Source organism: Puma concolor, chromosome B4 (assembly GCF_028749965.1).
Source record: "Puma concolor isolate L17-30 chromosome B4, mPumCon1.1.hap2, whole genome shotgun sequence".
In the NCBI taxonomy this organism is placed as follows: domain Eukaryota; kingdom Metazoa; phylum Chordata; class Mammalia; order Carnivora; family Felidae; genus Puma; species Puma concolor.
In genome coordinates this window covers 119146549-119167397 of record NC_141673.1, presented here as the reverse complement: position 1 = coordinate 119167397, position 20849 = coordinate 119146549, and the positions used below count along the sequence as shown (strand labels likewise).

The window sequence follows — 20849 nt, the reverse complement described above, 5'->3', positions numbered from 1 at the left end:
CTGAGTGCCTTATTTTAATTATTCTCTTGGGGAGCTAAGATTGTGCCATCTCATAGTTATTTCCAGAAAGCCTCAAACCCTAAATTCTTGCCTGCTTGAGCTCGAAACTCAGTTTAGTTGGGTAAAATATGCTTGGGTGTGCATTTTCTGTTCCTCCAGACACTGCAGGCACTGTTCCACTCTGTCTTTGGCAGTGCGCGTTGCTGTTGAGGGAACCAAGGCAAGGAGACTCCTCCCTTTGTCCACAGCCAGTTCTTCTGCAGGATGTCCATAGGTGTTTTGCAACTTCGCCAAGCTGTGTCTTAGTGACCGTCCTTCTGTGTCAGTGTCAGTTTCACTTACACCCTGTGACGTGCGGGAGCCAGTTCACGCTGCCTCATGAGAACCAATTGAACCTGTGTTCTTTTCTCTTTCATTTTGTGTACTTGACCCAGGTACCTGACCCTGTCTGTGAATTCAGTCACGTTTATTCTGCCTCTTTTTTTCTGTCATCATTTTTCCTCCAGTCCTTTTCTGATCACAACCAACTCAGTTTTTGTCTCTTTCTGTTGTCTTAGAATCTCTTTATTAAAGCTTTGTACCATCTCTTCCAAGAGAAAAAAAATCTTTGGATTGTTCCTTTTTTTTTTTTTTCAACGTTTATTTATTTTTGGGACAGAGAGAGACAGAGCATGAACGGGGGAGGGGCAGAGAGAGAGGGAGACACAGAATCGGAAACAGGCTCCAGGCTCTGAGCCATCAGCCCAGAGCCTGACGCGGGGCTCGAACTCACGGACCGCGAGATCGTGACCTGGCTGAAGTCGGACGCTTAACCGACTGCGCCACCCAGGCGCCCCTGGATTGTTCCTTTTAAATGAGAAGATCATATAAGAAACATCTCTGAAGGATAGAGAACTTTTTGTCTGCACTTTTTCTGCGATTCTTTTCTGTGGTATGTGTTCTTCATTTGCCTTTTGCTTATAATTCTTAACTACTACTCCTCTTCTTTTTTTTTTTTTTTCTTTTTTTTTTTTGGTTAAAAGTATGGATGGTGAGGGGTACCTAGGTGGCCCAGTCGATTAAGCATCCAACTTCAGCTCAGGTCATGATCTCACAGTTCATGGGTTCAAGTCCCACACCGAGCTCTGTGCTGACAGCTCAGAGTGTGGAACCTGCCTTGGATTCTGTGTCTCTCTCTCTCTCTCTCTCTGCCCCTCCTCCACTCATGCTCTGTCTCTCTTTGTCTCTCTCAAAAACAAATAAACATTAAAATATTTTTTTAATGTATGGATGGTGGTGAATGTCTTCTCAAGTGGGATTGGAAATAGTTGCATTCTAGCCAAAAATAAAAAAGTGGGAATGGAGGAAGGATGATTTGAGAAGTTTTCAGTTTGTATTCTCTTGAACATCCTCTCACCAAATCTATATTTTCTTTGCCTTCTCTCAGTTTTGAACATTTAAGAAGTCAGTGCACAAAGCCACTGGGCGGTACAAACCCAGGTAGCACCATTCATACTACGCTCTCTGTGGCTCACAGCAAAAATCCATAATGACAGTCTTTCTGTGTCATAACCTTATCTAGTATATGAACTGCTGCTGCTTCTTTCCCTTTGTCCGGCCTTCCCCTGGCCATTGGCCACCCTCTGCTGGACTAGAAGATGATAGGTCAATCCCATGGTCTTCTCCAGCTCCCATGCCTTGCTTTCCTGCGTGTGAACTGGGTCTCATGAGAACTTTTTCCCCACTATGAACTACTCATGCCCCTAGAACTGATAGCTCTGAGCAAAGGCTCATTGAATCCACCTTTCAGGGCTGTGCACTTTCTTTTAGAAAAATCTCTTTTCTGCAAATAACCATGCGATGACACAATTTAGCTACCCAAGGGAATAATGAAAATAAAGAACTCAGAAAATGGGAAGTCTAAGGAGTTATATGTTGGTTCTCAGCTTCCTCTCTCATTTTAACACAGATTTCACAGTGTTTGGCAATTATGACTATAGTTTGGGGCTATGGCCGTTTCTGTTTTTCATTAAACAAAGAGACTTCTCAACTATTCATCCTTTTTGTTTATTGAGTGGTCAGGGTAGGGAACAATGATGTTACTCTGTGATCTTTAACTTGAAGTAACTCTTGCCCTGCTTCTTGATAAAATGGGACAGGGTGTGGTGGATTACAGGTTATCACAATTTTGGGATACTTCTTACATCAAGAGTGGGAGTCTATGTTGCCCCCCCTTGAGCCCCAGCATTTTCTGTGACTTCCTCAGTTAATAGAAGACAGCCCCCAGATTAGCTGTGCTCATATGATTTTAGCACAAACAGAAAACTGGATAGAGTAAAAAGTACTTCCTGATTCATTCTTTATTATCAGGGTCCTGGTTCAGCCTGGAAAATTTTGTCCCCCTAAGTACTTTCACATAAAGTTCCTTTCACGTAAAAATGCTTTCAGGAAACACATACAAGGATGAAATCCTATCATGTTTCCTATAAGTTCCTGTGGACTAATTTATGTCATTTTCTTGATATCTTCATCATCAGTTAATGAAAGATGTTTTTTCATTACCATTTAGTATTAAAATATGCTAATTACTTATAGGGAAATTTAAATTTTATCAGATATTAGGACCACTTTACAAATTCTAAAAGCTTTCATCAGATTCCCAAATTCCTGTAATGTTAATTTTGCAGTGATTCTAGGAAATGATTATTTTAATAATAGCATCACCCATTTTTAGACATCTTAAATTCATTCAAACACATAGTTGTTTTAAAAATATTTATACTTTTTCTTATAATTTTATGATTATTTTAAGAGTTTCCTGAAAACGATCACATTTGAGTTCATGGGGTAAAATGCCGTGAATCCAACAAGTACGTGTACTTAATTAAAGAGGGCAAAATATAACACATTTTTCTAAAAAGAACAAAATTTCCAGAAAGATTCTTCATGTACATCTTTTGGTCTTTCTCTTAAAAGCCTTTAAAATTTTTTTATTCTAGAGAGGAAAAAATAACCTAATGGATTGTCAAAAGCCTTGACCTACATTATAAAGATTGCAAGAAATACTGTAATATTACCTATTTCTTTCTTTTTCAAATTAGCAATGGCCTAGGATTTGAATGCATCCATTTTTGGTATTGTTGCCCTAAGAAAAGTCACATTTGCATAGAATTACATTGAGTTGTATTCTGCAGTACCTCATAGGAGGCAGGACACCCACTGTGGATACTAATTTTTTTGCAGCAGAGCGAGATGTACAGGGTGAGTGGAGGGCAGACATACTATTTTCCCTGAGTGTCTTCACATTTTTAATCCTCTAAATATATTTTTGCCATCATGTCAAAGACCTTAGTAATAAGGCAATTGAGCATAATTTACTGGCATAACCTAGCTTTAAATGAGCTGAAACTTTTTAACCATCTTTTTGCTGGGGAAGAGGAGAGAAGTGTTTTTTAAGGATAGTAGTCAAGGTTTACAGCACAATATTTCAGTCTTTGAGTAGAATTCAAAATGACATGCCCCTCATTCCTTACTGCCAAGCACGTAAAGCTTTATCTCTGGCTGTTCAGCTGCCCTAATCTTGTTTGCTTCCCCATTTAGTTTTGTAATCTCTGGGGAGAAAAAAAAGCTGTATTTATAGAGTTTTTAGTTTTGGAAGATTATGATTCACTTTGAAGTTAGATTTTTATACACTTATGTAAATACAGCTGCTTTTTTGTTTTTTGGGTTTTTTTTTAAGGGAAAAATCTGAAGTTAAAATGCTTAGGATTTTTTTCCAAAAGAATGGGAAATAAATAAATACTTAACCATGGCAATTCCAGTCTTGGGAATAGAAATTGAAATGGAATACTGTTATGTCATGGTTGATTCTTATATGGATATTACTGTACCACAAGTTCCTCTCAAAAAACTTGTATCTTTCTTCCTATCTACCTACGTACCTACCTACATATCTATCTATCTAGACATTACCTGGGCAGCCCGGCCTAAAATTTGGGTGTTGTTCATGGTCTGTGGATGATAGTATGATTCCTCTATATTTACGAAATAGGGTGGAGGGTGGGCATGAATTCTGTTTGGGGGATGTTAAGTTTGTAATGCCAATCAAATAAAAAACTAGAGTTACTAAGTAGGTTAGCTGGATATAGGAGTCTGGACTTCAAGGAGGAAGTCCGTGTTAGAAATGGTTTTTATGTCATTTGCTTATAGAGCAAATGCCATGGTACTGCATGAGGTTACTGCATGTGAGTGCTTAGAAAGAGAAGTGAAGGGGACCAGAGCTCTGGGAGACACTAACATTTCAGAACCTGGCAGAGAGAGAGGAGATTGAGGGAGTGGGGTCTGTTGCAAGCCATATGAACCAAGTGTTTCAAGAAGGAGAGAATGGTCCACTCTGGCAAATAGTGTTGAAAATTCAAGAAAAATAGAATAACACTTGAGTTTGGACCCAGCAAGTTCTTCAGTGACCCTGATGAGGGCCATCTCGGTAGAGTGGCTGGAGGGAAGCCTCAGCTGGGAGAGTTAAAGGATAGAGGTGATATGAAGAAGAAAGCTAGGGAATATGGACTATTCTTTCAGGAAGCTCAGCTGTGAAATGAGATATGGTGCAGTCACTGGAAGGCATAGAGCATCAAAGGAGAGATTTTTAAAGCTGGGAGATTGTAGGCTGGCAGGGAGAGGTTGACAATGCAGATGAGAGGGGAGAGATAGAGCAGTGACTCCTGGAGAAAGTACATGAACAAGTAGGTGAGCTGGCCTTTGCTCAGAGTGGGGACAGTTTATCCATCCGAACCAGAGAGAAGGCTGAGAAAAAGTTTACTTGTTTAAAATATAGCAAAGAGACTAAAAGGAAACACTAAAATATTAACAATGGTTATCTCTCGGTGATGGGGCTATAGGTGACTTTTGTCTTACACTTTTGACATTTTTCAACTTTTTTAACAAAGAATGTAGTTTATTTTTATACTTAGAAAAAAAATGAATGTGATAAAGATAAAACTCCGGGGCCATGTTTGTTCTTAACCAGATTAATTTTCTCTAATGGTGTGTGCCCTATGGATACTCATTGTGATACTGGTAACTCTTCATATTGAAGGACCCGTGCCCCTCCGTCTCTGCCACAAAATTCTACTCACAGAAACTGGCTCTTCACTACTGTCTTGCCTCTAAGCTAAGAGTGAGGAGAAGAAAGATGTTAGGAGACCTGGGCAGATGTATAATAGCCATCAAATATTCTTACAAACTCAGATGTAAGTTTTATTTCAACATCTCAAAACAGGTCACTCTATCTAAACTAACAGCACAAAGAACTCACATTCACAGCAGAAATAGACACGATTTCCCACCAAGAAGATTTTTCATCAGCCTCCAGATATGTGACTCCTTTTTAAAAGTGGACAGGTACACTTTAACCCTGCCCAGAACCAAGAGATTACCAGATGATTTATGTTACTTAAAATTTGCTAACTGCCTTAATGAAATTAGTCCTTTTGATAGGTAAGATTGTGCCTGTTGTCCAACTCTTAAAGGATCATATACTTTTTCTTGATGCAGTTGCTTTGTAGTTATAAATCAAAATCTATGCTAGAACATAACCTACATTTTCTTTTATTCTGCTTTTTAAATAGGTGATGCATACATATTGAAATAGTGCATAAGAGTAGTGAGTGAAAAATAGTCTCACTTATGTCCCTTCCCAAAGGGAACCAATGTGTCCAGTGTTTTGTGTGTATTTCTAGAGAGCTTCTATTTATGTGGAAGCCAGTAACTATAGCATTAATAGAAAACAATGTGATTGGAGAAGAGGCACTTTCTCACACCTTGATCCCCAGACCTCTTTCATGGACACATTATTTAAATGAGATACCTGTTCTGCAACTAGCTTGTGGACTTTAATGTAATACTAAGCATTTCATGGTTTAATTTTTTAAAGTAGTTTCACACTCTTAGTCACCATGCATACATTAATCTTTAATACATTTATTTTTTTAAAAAGACTGTCTACCTTTTGACCCACCGATCATTGGTAGTGTCTGCTGTCCCCCCCTTTGCTTAGGTTTATTTATTTATTTTGAGAAAGAGAGAGCACATGCACAATCAGGGAAGGGGCAAAGAGAAGGAGAGATAGAACTCATGAAATGTGACATTATGACCCGAGCCGAGATGAGGAGTTGGACACTTAACCAACTGAGCCACCCAGGCGCCTCTGCTGTCCCTCTTTTCTAGACCCTTCTCTTTTCCCCGGGTCTCTTGCCTAACAGAGTCAGCAAACTATGGCTTCCAGGTCAAATCTGGCCTGCCTCCTAGTTTTGTAAATGAAATTTTATTAGAACACAGTCATTTGTTCATATATTATCTATGGCTGCTTTCATACTGTAATGACAAGATTGAGTAGTTGTGACCCAGGTCATGTGGCCTTCAAAGCTGAAAATATTCATCTACTTTTTTTTTTACAAAGAAAATTTGCCAATCCCTGTTCTAGAGTATGGAATCTTGGTCATGGTAATGAATGGGCAAAAGGCATTAGAGAAAAGAAAAATCAAGAAGTGATTTTTAAGGGTGTCAATAATGAAATTATGATGGTACAGAGTATCATATAGCAACATGCATATTATATTGGTGTTCATTTATTTCATATACTTTAATACCCACACAGAGAAAGTAGAAAGAGGTTTAGAATAGTAGGGACAACATCATAGGGGGCTTTAGTGCAACGATTTAGAATAAATTAAGGAAGATGCTAACATAGATATGGATTTTCCTCTGCTTTCATGTATCACTTTTCCCACTTCATCCTTCCTTCCAACAGTGCTACAAGTTTTATGAATGAGTGTTTATCTGTATAGTCCAGATGAAAGCACATCTTTACAAAATTATATGTGAGAGAGGAAGAGCTCTGTGAATGAAAAATGCAATTAAAAATGTGGTGGGGGCTTGCTGGGTAACTGTGAACATCCATCACTGCCGTCATTGCCAGAGTTGACCTGCTGATCTGGCTGGCCAGGCTGGTGTGTGCTCTCCTCCCCACCATGTCAGAAGTATGTACTTGGCCAAAGGGGTCCAAGTGCAGGTAAATAAAAACTGGTCTTCCCGAGCGTACCAGTGAGAGCCTGTACCCCCATTGGTACCACCAGTTGTGACTTAGTTACTGGAATTTAAAGATGGATAAGGAAACGAAAACAAAACCATTGATTAGATTTATGTTTGACAAAGGATTTCTGTACAACCCCCAGTGACTCCTGAATCACCTTACAGCATAGAGCTTGGTATTTGCAAGAGTGCATTTTACCAAATTAAAAGCAAATAAAGCTGTTGCATTATAACAGTACAACTGAATAGTAAGGATAAAAATTTAACATCAGGCAGCAATAGTTGTTTCTTTTTTCAGTGTGTAGAACTGAGTTACAAGTGGAGCTGTAATATTCACCCTAAGGGTATTTGTGACCTTTGACAACACAGAAAGAAAATATTTATAGTCTGAAACTATGTCTCTTCAGTATGACAGAGTAAATGAAAAAGATAATCTGTTTAACAAGCTGTACTTTACACAAGAGGACAAAAATCTTATAGAAGGATTCTGACTTTGCTTTTTCCAAGTCTTTCAGAAATAAAATAATAAAGTAACAAGAATGGAAACCAATTCTATAAAACGAAGGCAAAAGGAAAATGTTAGAAGTGTAAAATTATCTTGAAGTATAAACATATGTGTACATATATACTTTTTCTTTGAGCATTCCAATTGTTTATAATCAGAGAAAAAAATAATAAAATTTCTTTAGCTCCACAGATGAACATTTTGTAAAGCAACCTATCACTCCTTTTGTTTGAGAAATGTATTTTGAGAACCTACCATTTGCAGGAATCTGGTCTAGGAGTAAGGGGTAAGTCAGTCAACAGATGAAAAAACAAACAAAGCAAAATAGAATAAGTAAACTATGTAATATGTTAGATGGTGATATACACTAAAGGAAATACAGAGAAAGGTAAGGAGGACTGAACTTCCTGGAGGGATGGGGGAGGGTAGAACTGCCGTGTTAAAGAGGGGCATCAGCCGGGACCTCCCAATGGAGGAGGTGCATCAGCCTGTGGCTCTGCAGGTGGAGGAAGAGTTGGGAGACCCCTCAGGCAAGACAGCGCCAAGTATTGGAAACCCTGCCAGGAGGGAGCAGGGGGTGACAAGATCTGATGCAGTAGGTGGGGGGGGGGGGTCAGTTTACATGGGGCCTTTCTCTTAGTAACAGCAGGCCATTGGAGGGTACTGATTGGAGACTGACATCTAACTTATTTAAAAAGGTCATTCTCATGGCACCTGGGTGGCTCAGTCAGTTAAGCATCCAACTCTGGATTTTGGCTCAGATCATAATCTCACCGTTCATGAGATGGAGCCCTGCATTGGGCTCTGCACTGACAATGTAGAGCCTGCTTGGGATTCTCTCTCTCTCTGTCTCCCTCTCTCTCTGTCTCTCCCCTGTTCACATTCTCTCTCTCTCTCTCTCTCTCTCTCTCTCTCTCTCTCTCTCTCTCTCTCAAAATAAATAAAACTAAATTTATATATATATGGTCATTCTTACTATTTGTCATAATCCAATAAGAATAATGGGAACTTAAAGATCAAGGGAGTAGCAGTGGAGGTTTTACTCAGAAATAGACATTGAGGTCTTATTAAATACCCTCTTGGTTTAAGAGTTAGAAGGAGAGCAGAATATTGTTCATTTGTAAGAAATGCCCCTTTTTACCCATGTGTCAAGTCAGCAGCTCCAGGCAACCTTTCTGAGCTGTTCCTACATGTGTTCTGGAGCTTTCATGACATCAATTTTTTTCCCTGTCTTTCTCACTGTTTCCAACCTTGGTTAATGGGCTCTCATCTCCTCAGTGGAGATGGAGAGAAATGAAGACTTCAGATATTTTAAGGAGATGAAAACGACATAATCTGGTGATGGAGTAGATATAGGAGGTTAGAGAGATGGAGATTTCTGGTGTGTGCAGTTAATTAGATGATGGGTCAGCCAGTGAGACAAGTGCTGGAGGAGTTCTAGGCTTTGTTGCAGAAGAGTGTGCTTTGCTCTTTGGATATTTGGAATTTGAATGCATTGAAGACCTCTGTGTTTCTCAGCAGTCATGCCCTCCGCCATCCCAGTTTCCTCAACCTCTAGCCTCTCCCACACTAGCACTCTGCCTTCTGGTTGCAGTAGATTGTCACTGTCCTGGGGCACATGCCTTCTCTGGTCAATGCACATAAGCTACTCTCTCTCAGATTTGACCACCTGCCAGTCACCACCCACATACAAATACTCTTCCTCAGGTTGTGGAACCCTGTCCGTACTCAAATGCCAAGATTGAATGCTAAATCTGCTGAGCACCATTCCCTGTTCACCAGAAGGGGATTATTGCTTCCTTGCTATTTAATTTAACTTCAGTTTGGCACTTGCCATATGTCTTGTGTTGTTTTAAATGTATTTATAGCTCCCACTTGATTGAGACTCATTGAACATATGGTTTGGATCTCTTTTCACCTACAGTAATCCCTTAACACTTAGGACAGTGCCTTGCACAGAGCAGGGTCTCAGTAAATATGAGTTGGATTGAAAAATGACATAGATGAGAGGATTCTAAAGAAAATGCACGTCTGAAATCTATAGCTTTCACTTTCTATAAACATGTATTTTTTTTAATTATTAAAAAATTTTGCCTTACAATCTGTCTGATACTTGGTATGTAGTTAAATCTAACAAATTGTTGTATGCATTGTTTAAAAAATTAGACACCAGAAAAGTGAAGGTTCACAAAAATAGTAGCAATCATGATTGATTAGATATTCACTAATGTATGAAATTATAGAAACATTTACATATTCTTTTGGAAATCTAGGTGTACTTACTCATTTTAAAAAATACCTAATATTATACTGGGAAAATTCAAAGTTTTTATCTATACAGTCTCCAAAGAATTAAGTTTGTTTCAAACAAGCATGGATATCATCTTAAGGTAGTGATGAAGATTGGACTAAATATCTTACTTTGACAGATAATCATTTGCTTTTTCATTTACTCAATCTACATTTATTTATTGACTACCTGCTATCTCCCAGCTACTGTTTAGGTCCCTAGGATACATTAGTGACCAAAAGAGACATGTAAGATGTAAAAGATTTTCTCAGTTGCCAATCTTTTTAAAATTTTCATTCATAGAATATTTTTTTTTCTTATTCATTGAAACTTCAATAGCTTTTAAGATGTTTAACTTATGGAGAAAGCTTTTATACACCTGTTGTATATACCTTAATTAACTGTGAATGATTATGTATTTTCAAAACCCACGTGAGCAAATACAGCTTTATCAATTAATTGAGTAGTATTTGTAGCAATAGCCACAGCTACATCCTTGATTTTAACATCTTCTTCTTTGAAAATGAATCTATCCAAACATATCAGCCCTAGCCCAAATTATCTTTTTTGTTTATATGTGCATTGTTAACTGTTTCATCAGAGTGTGTGCTCTGTTGAGCAGGTGACCCTATCTTCTGTTTTCCTCATAGCTTTAGCCCAGCTCTGAATTGCCTGAAATATACTGGATGCTGTAGAAATTTAAATATTTATTGAATGAGTGAATGCAGTAATAGATGTTGAAACATGTATAATTTAAAGCTGTACCTGGTGTGTGTGTGTGTGTGTGTGTGTGTGTGTGTGTGTGTGTGTGTGTTTGTGTTTGGAGGGGGAAAGCCTAACAAACCCAAACAGGATGGAGATGTCATATCAATCATCTGCTTCATTTGAGTTTTGCCAAAAGGTTGGACATATCACAGGCTTGCTGACAATTCATAAAATGGAAGGAAATTGGACTGTAATATATTTACCTGTTCTTCTCACTCTTACACCCTGTGATCTTGTGCATTGTTAATTGGGTAGCTTTTTAAATGTTAAGCTAATTTTAAAGCTGAACAATGATATCACTGATGCAACTAATCATGCCTCAGTGCCACATGAAAGAATATAATAAATGTGAGCCACTCACTAGTGCTTTGTTATGACAGCTGAAACTGTTGGGGTTTTTTTCACTTTGTCTCCATAAACGTTAAGACCCAACCAAGTGACAGCAGTGTTGACCATGCTTTCCAGAGCAGCCCATTCCAATGACCCTGTTTAACAGTAACTGATGGTGCAGAAATACAGATATGGGAGAAACACAGATAGGCAATTCCAGCGACCATGGGCCTTCTCCAGTTAAGCCGGCCTGGCAGAGAGCACCACTCTGCCCTGACCAGCAAGAAATGGTCAGGAAGATGGGTGTGCTGGAGCCAAGATGTGCTTGGCAGCTGTGTGTCTTTTCACAGTGCACCGTCTAAGCTTCAGCCCTGTTCTCTAAAGTCAGCCTTGAACACTGCAGTGAGAATAGAGAGGAGAAGAAAAGAAAGAGTTTGCTTGTTTCCCTGTCATCTGATAGAATGCATAATTCCTGCTGAGGTGCTACCATCAGGATATACATAGGACTTAACAATAAACACAATGAAATTCTTAGAAAACAAGAATATTCATGAATCCTCCATCAGCAAGACCTGGGCCCAAATTCTTCTCATTTCTTGCTTGGTTTATGCTGAGTCCAGTGTCATGTATTTACAAGTTACGTTTGTTGAAGGTAGAAGGGTATCTGGAGTGGGAAGAGATGGAGACCACTAAATATAAAATTAATAGAAATAAAAATTTATAATATAATTAAATATAAATTAAAATAAAATATTAAATATAAAGTATATGAAGATCGAACCCATGACCATAAAAGCAACAATAATAGCTAAAATTTATTAAGCATTGCAGGTACTGAATGAATCACTTCACATGTATTATTTAATTTAACCTCATAACAACCTTATGAAACAGACTATTATTATTCCCATTTTATATCTGAGAAAGCAGAGTAAGTTACTTGTCCAAGGCTACATGGCTAGTAAGTGGTCGAGCCACAGTTTGAGTAATAATAGCTATTAAATATTAGGCATTTTCTTTTTTTTTTTTTTTCAACGTTTTTATTTATTTTTGGGACAGAGAGAGACAGAGCACGAACGGGGGAGGGGCAGAGAGAGAGGGAGACACAGAATCGGAAACAGGCTCCAGGCTCCGAGCCACCAGCCCAGAGCCCGACGCGGGGCTCGAACTCACGGACCGCGAGATCGTGACCTGGCTGAAGTCGGATGCTTAACCGACTGCGCCACCCAGGCGCCCCAATATTAGGCATTTTCAAGTGCCCATTCTAAATAAACATCTTACATGAAATCTATTTTTATTTATCCTCACAAACTCTTTTGTTGTTTTCTCTGAGCATTCTGATTCTAGAGCCCATGCTTTTAATACTACTTGGGTGTCATTAATACTATGATCTAAACAAAGGAAAGGGTTCATATAGCTTCAGAAATAACTTTTTAAAGTTTATTTATTTATTTTGAGGGAGAGGGTGTGATCTGGGAGAGGGGCAGAGAGAGAGGGAGACAGCGAATCCCAAGCAGGCTCTACACTATTAGAGCCCATCCTGGGGCTTGATCTCATGAATCGTGAGATCATGACCTGAGCCAAAATCCAGAGTCAGACACTTAACTAACTGAGCCAGAAATAATTTTTGATTCTCTATATAAGCATCTCAGAATTCAGTTCAGTGTCTAATACTTTTTCAGTCAATCCATAATCCACCCTGACTTTTTACACATTGTTGTCACCTGTTCAACCAGGCTCTGCATCCCTCAGCCCCTCTACCCTTGAGTTGAACTGAAAAGAAAATAGAGGAGTCATGTTCTAGAGTAGGACCAAGCCATCTTCACAATCACCCTGATAAAGTCTTTATAAGTGATTTTTTAAAAAAGTTTTTTTGAGTCACAGAAAATGACTCTACGTTTTTCTCTTCATGATGAAGCAATCATCCGTCTCCTAGGTAATATACCTAATCAATACACAAAATTATCAAGCCCATTAAGTTGACAAATTATAGAATTCCAGGACTGGAAGAGGCAGCAGAGATGATATGATTCAGCTGTTTTAATGCCATCAATCTAGGGAAGATTATTAGCTTTCAGTATTTTCTGGTGATAACGTGTCTTTTTAGGAAATGAGAGGGATAGATTTATCTTCTCAAATCTAAATAGAAAAGCCTAAAATCCTACTTTCTCATGGTATCTCATTTTCAGTGTTCTTTTTACTGAATTTCAAAAGTTCTTGATATATTAAACATTGATTTTTTTTCCATCATATATGTACACTGCAAATATTTTTTTATTTTCCTTATAGCTTGTGTTTTTATTATACTACGAAAATTGTTACCCTGTCCCATCTACCCCATATTTTTTATTCTCTTTTCTATCTTATCATACTTACAAATTCCATCCCTACCCCATTATTATTACACAACTATTCTTCTGTATCTTCTCCTAGAACATTATGATTGTATTTTTAAATCTGTTAAGTTTATTAATCCACCTGGAATATATTTTTACATAAGGTACATGATTCCCAAATGTTTAATTAGCTGTTCTGGCCCAATTTCTTGAATTTTTTCTTTCTCTACTAGTTTGAAATGCCACATTTATAATATGTTCTTAGAATATGACCCTAAATTATAAAATATTCACTACTAGAATTTTAACTTTTCTTGGCTGTCCTTAGTGATACATTAGTGATGATGTTTATTTTTAGAGTACAGTGATTTTTTTTCTTTACTACAATAGGCTATTCTACTCCATCATTTCCAGTCTTCCTCTTCATTGAAATACTTCAGTGGCTCCCCATTATGCCTGGAGTCCAGCCTCACCACGCACCACTGTCCCTGTCACCATTTCAGCCGCAGGGCCCTTCGCTAAGTCCAAGGAACACAACGTATGCCCTCCTGCCTCGAGGCCCCCGTGCATGTTATTCCCCTTTTCCCCAACAGGTATCGGCCTGACAGCCTCTGCACACTTGGGTACATATATATAAAAAAAAGCGAAATTTCATATTTCCCGTTAAAACTGTGAATCACAGAATTGAATTCTGTGGATATTACAAGCGTATTACGGTAAGAGGTCAGAAAGATGGTATGTCAGGTAGGTTTTGGGGCCCGCTGGCTTAATTAAAAGGTTTGCCAGAAATTATGGGATATGAACTAAAATAGAAGGACATAGGGTTGGTCACGCGAAGAGATAATATTCTTGGCATACTGGCTAGTTGGGTGGGGCTCAGTATGGTGATTCAAGCTGCCAACATATTTCATGCATCTGTATCCTTGATGCCAGGCATAGAAAGATGAGTAATGCTTGGTTTCTGCCCACAAGTTTCTCCTAGTCCACTAGGAATGATGAACATTCCTACTTAAATATGAAAGCTTCTCTGCTAGTAGTGCACTCTCTCTGCAAAGTCCTGCAAAAGCTTCACAGAGAGGATGTTATTTGAGCCTGACTTTGTATGATAAAGTAGAACTTTGCCAGACATGGAAGGAAAATAATTCCAGGCAGAGAAGGAATGAGCAAAACACAGAATCTCGAAATACTTGGCATATTGGGGAATGTTCTGTACAGAGATGATAGTTGATGCTGCTGGAAAGGCTCTTTGAGACAAGGCTGTGAAGGGCTGTGAATTCCATGCCAAGGAGTTTTTAAGTCATGTTGTAGAAAATGGGGAGCCATCTGAGGTTTTCAGTCATTACAATAATATCTTTTCTCAGTTTTTGGACACTAATACCAAAAGCATCAGAGGATGAATTTACAGGAGTGGAAGAGCGAGTGTAGCAGCCAGCCAAATATTGATCCCCATATTCTTCACCATCTGTTTCTTGTAATTCTCTAGGAACAGTCTTTAGCTACCAAATCAGCCCATAAAAACAGATGAAAAACTCAGGGCTCTGCAATTAAATGGATAATTGGATTTCTTTCTCTGTTTTCTCAAAAATAGTATGAGTCTCTTTGGAAATAGGGGAATAAATAAGATGATACCTGTTGAATTCAGCAAATATGGAGACCAACTAAGTGGAAATTCTGTGCCAGAAATTGTACAGGATATATATTGACTCATTCATTCAACTAACATTTATTGAGGACCTACTATGTTTTAAATAATCTGCTTGTTCCTAAGGTACAAGGGGGAACCAAGGACACACAGCCTCATGCATCTTGGAGTTTACAGAGTAATAATGGATTCAAATATTAACTAAATCATCCATACCAATAAGTGTATATTTGTAAATTTTTGTAAATGCTATCGAAATTGGGGAATCTAAGAGTTGAAAATAGAGTAAAACTATCCCCATTATTAGATACAAGTCTTCTATCAGGGTGATCTGCAAATATTTTCTCCCAGTCTGTGGCTTTGCTTTTTATTCTTTAACAGTATCTTCCATAGAGCAGAAGTTTTTAATTTTAATGAAGTCCAAGTTACTGATTTTTTTCTTTCATGGATGGTGCTTTTGGTGTTATATCTAAAAACTCATTTCCAAACCCAAGGTTATCAAGATTTTCTCCAATGTTATCTTCTAGGAGTTTTACAGTTTCGGATTTTACAATTAGGTCTGTGATCCATTTTGAGTTAATTTATGTGAAAGGGGCCAGGTTAGTGTCTAGATTTTTTTTTTATTTTTGCATATGGACATCCAGCTTTTCCAGCTCCATAGGTTGAGAAATCCCCAGAGAACTTTACAGTCTAGTTAAGGGAATAGGGTTCATATACAAATGATGGGCTGAAATGCCATAACTAAAAAATTTGTCCTGAAGGACGTATAGAATTATGCTGAGAAGTTTTAAGAGGTGACATTTGAGGTGAGCTGTGAACATAAAGTTTCATCATACAGCTGAAGAGGAAATAATATAAACAAAGGGTAAATCTTACTGACTGCAATGTTGAGAAGAATGTAGAAAGCAAAGGTGGCAGCAGGGAACCTTCCTGGGTGGGAGGAGATAGTGATAGTGGGATGCAGTATGGCAGAGGTGATGATGGTAGGATATTGTTGGTCCTAGATGGACTTTGACATTAAGCTGATGGAATTTGTATGTAGATTGCATGAAAGATATGAGAGAAAGAGAAGAGCTAAGGATCTCTAAGCTTTTTAACATAAACAATCAGGAGAGTGGAGTCGCCATTTACTGAGATAAGAATTATGGGACAGGAGCAGGTTTGGGGCTGCATATTCAGGAGGGGTTGGGATGTGTTAAGTCTGCCTGTTAGACTTCTGAGTGAAGTGTTGAGTAAGCAGTTGGATGCTTAAGTCTGGAGATCAGCAGAGTTGTCAATGCGTAAGTGGTATTTAAAGCTCTGAAATCAGGAAGTGAGTAGATACAGAAGAAAATAACCACAAGGATTGAAGCTCCAGAGATCCCAAACGTGACAGTTAGAAAGATGAGGAGGAACCAGAAAAAGATACTCAGGTGGAGATGCCAGTGAGGCAAGGAAGAGAATCAAGAGAAGTGTACAGGACACTAAAACAAGTATATTTAAGAAGGAGTTTGTTGATGCTGCCAGTACGTTAAGTAAAATGCGGACTTAGACTTGACCATTGGATTTAGCAGTGTAAGGCCATTAATGTTCTTAACAAGAGCTATTTCCATGGAGTAAGAAATGGCAGCCTGACTGAAATGGGTTTTCTTAAAGGATGGAAAGAAATTAAGTAGAGATAATTCTTTTGAGGATTTTTCTTGCTATAAAGCAAGGAAATAAAAGAGTAGGTGAAAGAAATTGGAACTCAAGAAAGGGTGTTGTGTTTGTTTCTTTTCAGACAAGTACTATAATACCTGAGAGGGAAAAATGAGTGATGTTGGGAATGAGAGAGGAATCAGTGGAAGTGGTGTCCTTGAATAAATGAGAGAAGACAGAATCCAGTGAACCAAAAGAGGGGCTGGCCAAAGATAGAGGTGGGGACAGTTTATCAATGGTGACTTAATTCTAAAACATCCAGTGTTGGCAGTGATGTGAAGAAAAAGGAACATTCATGCACTGTTGGTGGGAATGCAAATTGGTGCAGCCATGGTGGAAGACAATATGGAAGTTCCCCCCAAAATTAAAAGTAGAACTACCATATGATCCAGGAATTACACTACTTGGTATTTACTCAAAGAAAACAAAAATACTAATTCAAAGGGATACACGCATTCCTATGTTTATTGCAGCATTATCTACAATAGCCAAACTGTGGAAACAGCCCAAGTGTCCATTGATAGATGAATGGATAAAGAAGATGTGGTGTGTGTGTGTGTGTGTGTGTGTGTGTGTGTGTGTGTGTGTGTGATGGACTATTATTCAGCCAAAAAAAGAATGAAATTTTGCCAACAAAACAACATGGATGGAACTAGAGTATAATGCTAAGTGACATAAGCTAGTCAGAGAAAGACAAATACCATGATTTCATTCATATGTGGGATTTAAGAAACAAAACAAAGGAAAAAAGAGACCAACCAAAAAACAGACTCTTAACTATAGAGAACAAACTGATGGTTGCCAGAAGGCAGGTAGGTGGGAGCATGGATGAAATAGGTGAAACGGATTAAGAGTAACACTTATCTTGATGAACACTGAGTAGTATATGGAATTGTTGAATCACCATATTGTATGCCTGACATGAATATAACACTATGTTAACTACACTGGAATTAAAAAATTTAAAAAATAGTGACCTAATTCGCTAAGCAATGAGAAACCATTAAAGTCTACTGTGTAAGTGGTATGGCTCTTGTTATTCCTCATAGTCTGTTCCTTTTACGAATGGACAAATTCAAATGCTTAAAAGTACAGTTGACCCTTGAACAACATGGGTTTGAGCTGCACTGGTTCACTTGTATGCAGATTTTTTTCAATAAATACAATATAACACTGTAAGTGTATTTTCTCTTATTATTTTCTTTTTTTTTTTAATTTTATTTATTTTGAGGGTGAGAGAGAGTGTGAGCAGGGGAGGGGCAGAGGGAGAGAGGGAGAGAGAATTCTGCACAGAGCCCAACGTGAGGCTTGATCTCACAAACTATGAGATCATGACTTCTGAGCTGAAATCAAGAATCAGACACTTAACCACTGAACCACCCAGGCACCCCTATTCTTCATGATTTTCTTAATAGTATTTTCTTTTCCTAGCTTCCTTTATTGTAAGAATACAGAATAAAATATGTATAACATAGAAAATATGTGCTAATCAACTTTATGTTATCGGTAAGGCTTCTGGTCAACACTATAGTTAAGTTTTGAGGAGTCAAAAGTTATACCTGGATTTTTGACTTCGTGGAGGCATTGGAACCTCTAACCGCACATTGTTTCAAAAGTCTACTGTATCTCCAAAAATAAACCTTGAAAATACAGTTTTGTTCAAAACACCAAGTAGACGAGAATTTCATGGCCAGAAAAGTTGAAACAAACCATGGTGTCTATCTCAGCAGCTTCCACAGCCTTCGTGTCAAATCAAGAACCTTTGGCTGTTCTCTGAAGTTGCTGAAATGTTTCCTTTGAAAATAAATTCCTAGTGCCTGAAACCAATTTTCTACTTACGTCTAACCATTTGAAAATTCGCAATGGGGTTTATTTTGTATTTCTCTTAAAAATTGATGAATAGGGGCGCCTGGGTGGCGCAGTCGGTTAAGCGTCCGACTTCAGCCAGGTCACGATCTCTCAGTCCGCGAGTTCGAGCCCCGCGTCAGGCTCTGGGCTGATGGCTCAGAGCCTGGAGCCTGTTTCCGATTCTGTGTCTCCCTCTCTCTCTGCCCCTCCCCCGTTCATGCTCTGTCTCTCTCTGTCCCAAAAATAAATAAACGTTGAAAACAAAAAACTAAAAAAAAAAAAAAATTGATGAATAATAATTTTTAATGTTGCCATTCCTTGGCCACCAATGGTCTGACACTACCTCAGACAAAATTGGAAATCTAATGAATTCAGATCTCTCTGACTCACCAATTTGTAACAGATCAAGTCACACATAGGAATTTAGAGGAAGCTTCCAAGCAAATTATATATAGGAGAGTTCTTGATAGAATTAATGGACTTTTTTCATCATCTGTGAGGTAAGCTTGACATGTTGTAATTTTCCAATAGAGAGGAGAAAACAGATAAAATATATTAGGCTATTTTCTGATAAGTGGTCATCATTGAATTTAGGAAATCAGCTTCGTAGTTTTTTTAATCTCCTATATATCTAAAACCTACTTCCGCTATGATCAGTGATATGTTCTCAAGTCAGAAAGGATTTTTCTCTTTGTACTGCTCCACAGACATGAACGTATTCACACCAAGAAAAGTAACTTCAGGAGATCACTAATATCCACTCTGAAGGATGTAGACGATTTAGCAACCCTAGAAGTTTTGGATGAGGTAAGAAACGTGGCTTAATTAAACTTAAACATTCTAGATTTTGTTTAACTTATAGATATGAACAGGAAGTTGTTTGAATAGCATCTGTATGCAATGTCTCTTAGCTTCCTGATTATCTCTCCCATCTTCACTTTTAATACGTATAACTCAAATTTCCAGATCTTTCCAGCCTAACGTCATTTTTTTTTCTTTTTTTTGATAGTCAGGTTACAAAGGTGTGGGTTCCCACTAGCATGAGTTGCTTATAAGTTACAGACCCTTTTTCCTCTGAATTCTTTCCAGAAAGCTCAGAAGGATGATTTACTGAGGTCAGAAAATGGTCTGCTTCCTACAACCTCTAATGTGGCATCCTCCTTCTATTTCCTCTTCTGTTCCACTCTCAGTGTCTATACCCAGAGGCTTCTAGGAAACCTCAAGAGCCTGTCTGTCTTAACTAGGGTCAGTGTCCTGCTTGTGGGGTCCCAGATCCCCTGCTCTCAGAGAGCTGGGCCTTTAGGGCAGTGAATTCTACTTGACGCTTCTTACCCAGTGCCTCACAGCTATCTCAAGCATCTCTTACGAAGGTACAAATACAAGCCAGTAAATTATAGCTTTAGCTTCCCTTCCTCTCATCTCCCTTCATTCCAGATAATCAGATCATTAGAGAAATAAGTAGCTCCCTTTCAATAACAAGTTGGGATCTCTATCCTGCCTGATCAACTTTTTTTTTTTAAATACATCTGATACATGCCAGAACATTTTCCTTTGAGATTCAACAAATCAGGAGACATCTTCTGAACAGAAGTAGTCATTTGGTAAATTTAGGGTGGCTTAAACAACTGAAGTACTTGCTCGAAATAATCTTTCTTGGGAACATCAAATATCTTGTAATCAAGTAGCGTTCGCAAGTCAGAGATTTGCCAGCACCTTTATGAATCTTTTCATACCACATTTTTCAATGATGTGAATTTCTGGATTTGTATATTATAAAGAAGACTTTACTCATCATGTTGCTGACCTACATATTAAACACTGGGTTTATTTGTTTCTGTTGTCTGTGCTTTTGTTTTTGTCTCTTTTGAGCTATGATGTTTTGCTATTCTCGTGTCATGTCTTAAATGATGATTTCTGACACTATTGAAATTGATTCCATGTACTCATGATTTATCAACTATGAAAGTTACTTCTCCACACATTTCACTGTACCTCATAAAGCCAAATGTCTCAGCAAAGGGCTAAGATATTCTACAGAGCCACTAAATAACCTTGGTTTGGAATAAAATCATGTTCACTGTATCTTCCTTTCCCTTTTCTATTGGTTTTTCTCTCTCTTTTTTTTTTTCATCTTCCACATTTACTTACTTCCTGGAAGGCTTTCTACATATAATATCCCTGTAATATCTCACGTGACCTTTGGAAAACGCACAGAACAATGCCATACCTCTATGGCTCTCAAAACAAGAAAATGTCTGCCAAGTGGAAGGATAGTTGCTGACCCAACGTTATACTTCTTACTATCAGCATATCTATTTCCTTCTGATCCTTGGTCCAGATTCCAGATGTTTTATTTATTACTGTTTACATTTTAAATTGTAACTACCC

The 20849-nt window shown here is 38.2% G+C and overlaps 1 protein-coding gene across 3 annotated transcripts in view; it reads left to right on the top strand.

Moving 5' to 3' along the window:
* Positions 1 to 20849, top strand: part of MYO3A (myosin IIIA) — a 256791-nt gene that overhangs the window by 80488 nt on the left and 155454 nt on the right. For all 3 annotated transcript variants that reach the window (XM_086714701.1, XM_086714700.1, XM_086714702.1), the window contains one exon: positions 19169 to 19268. In XM_086714701.1, coding sequence (XP_086570827.1) covers positions 19169 to 19268 — 100 coding nt within the window. The remainder of the gene's footprint in view (positions 1 to 19168; positions 19269 to 20849) is intronic.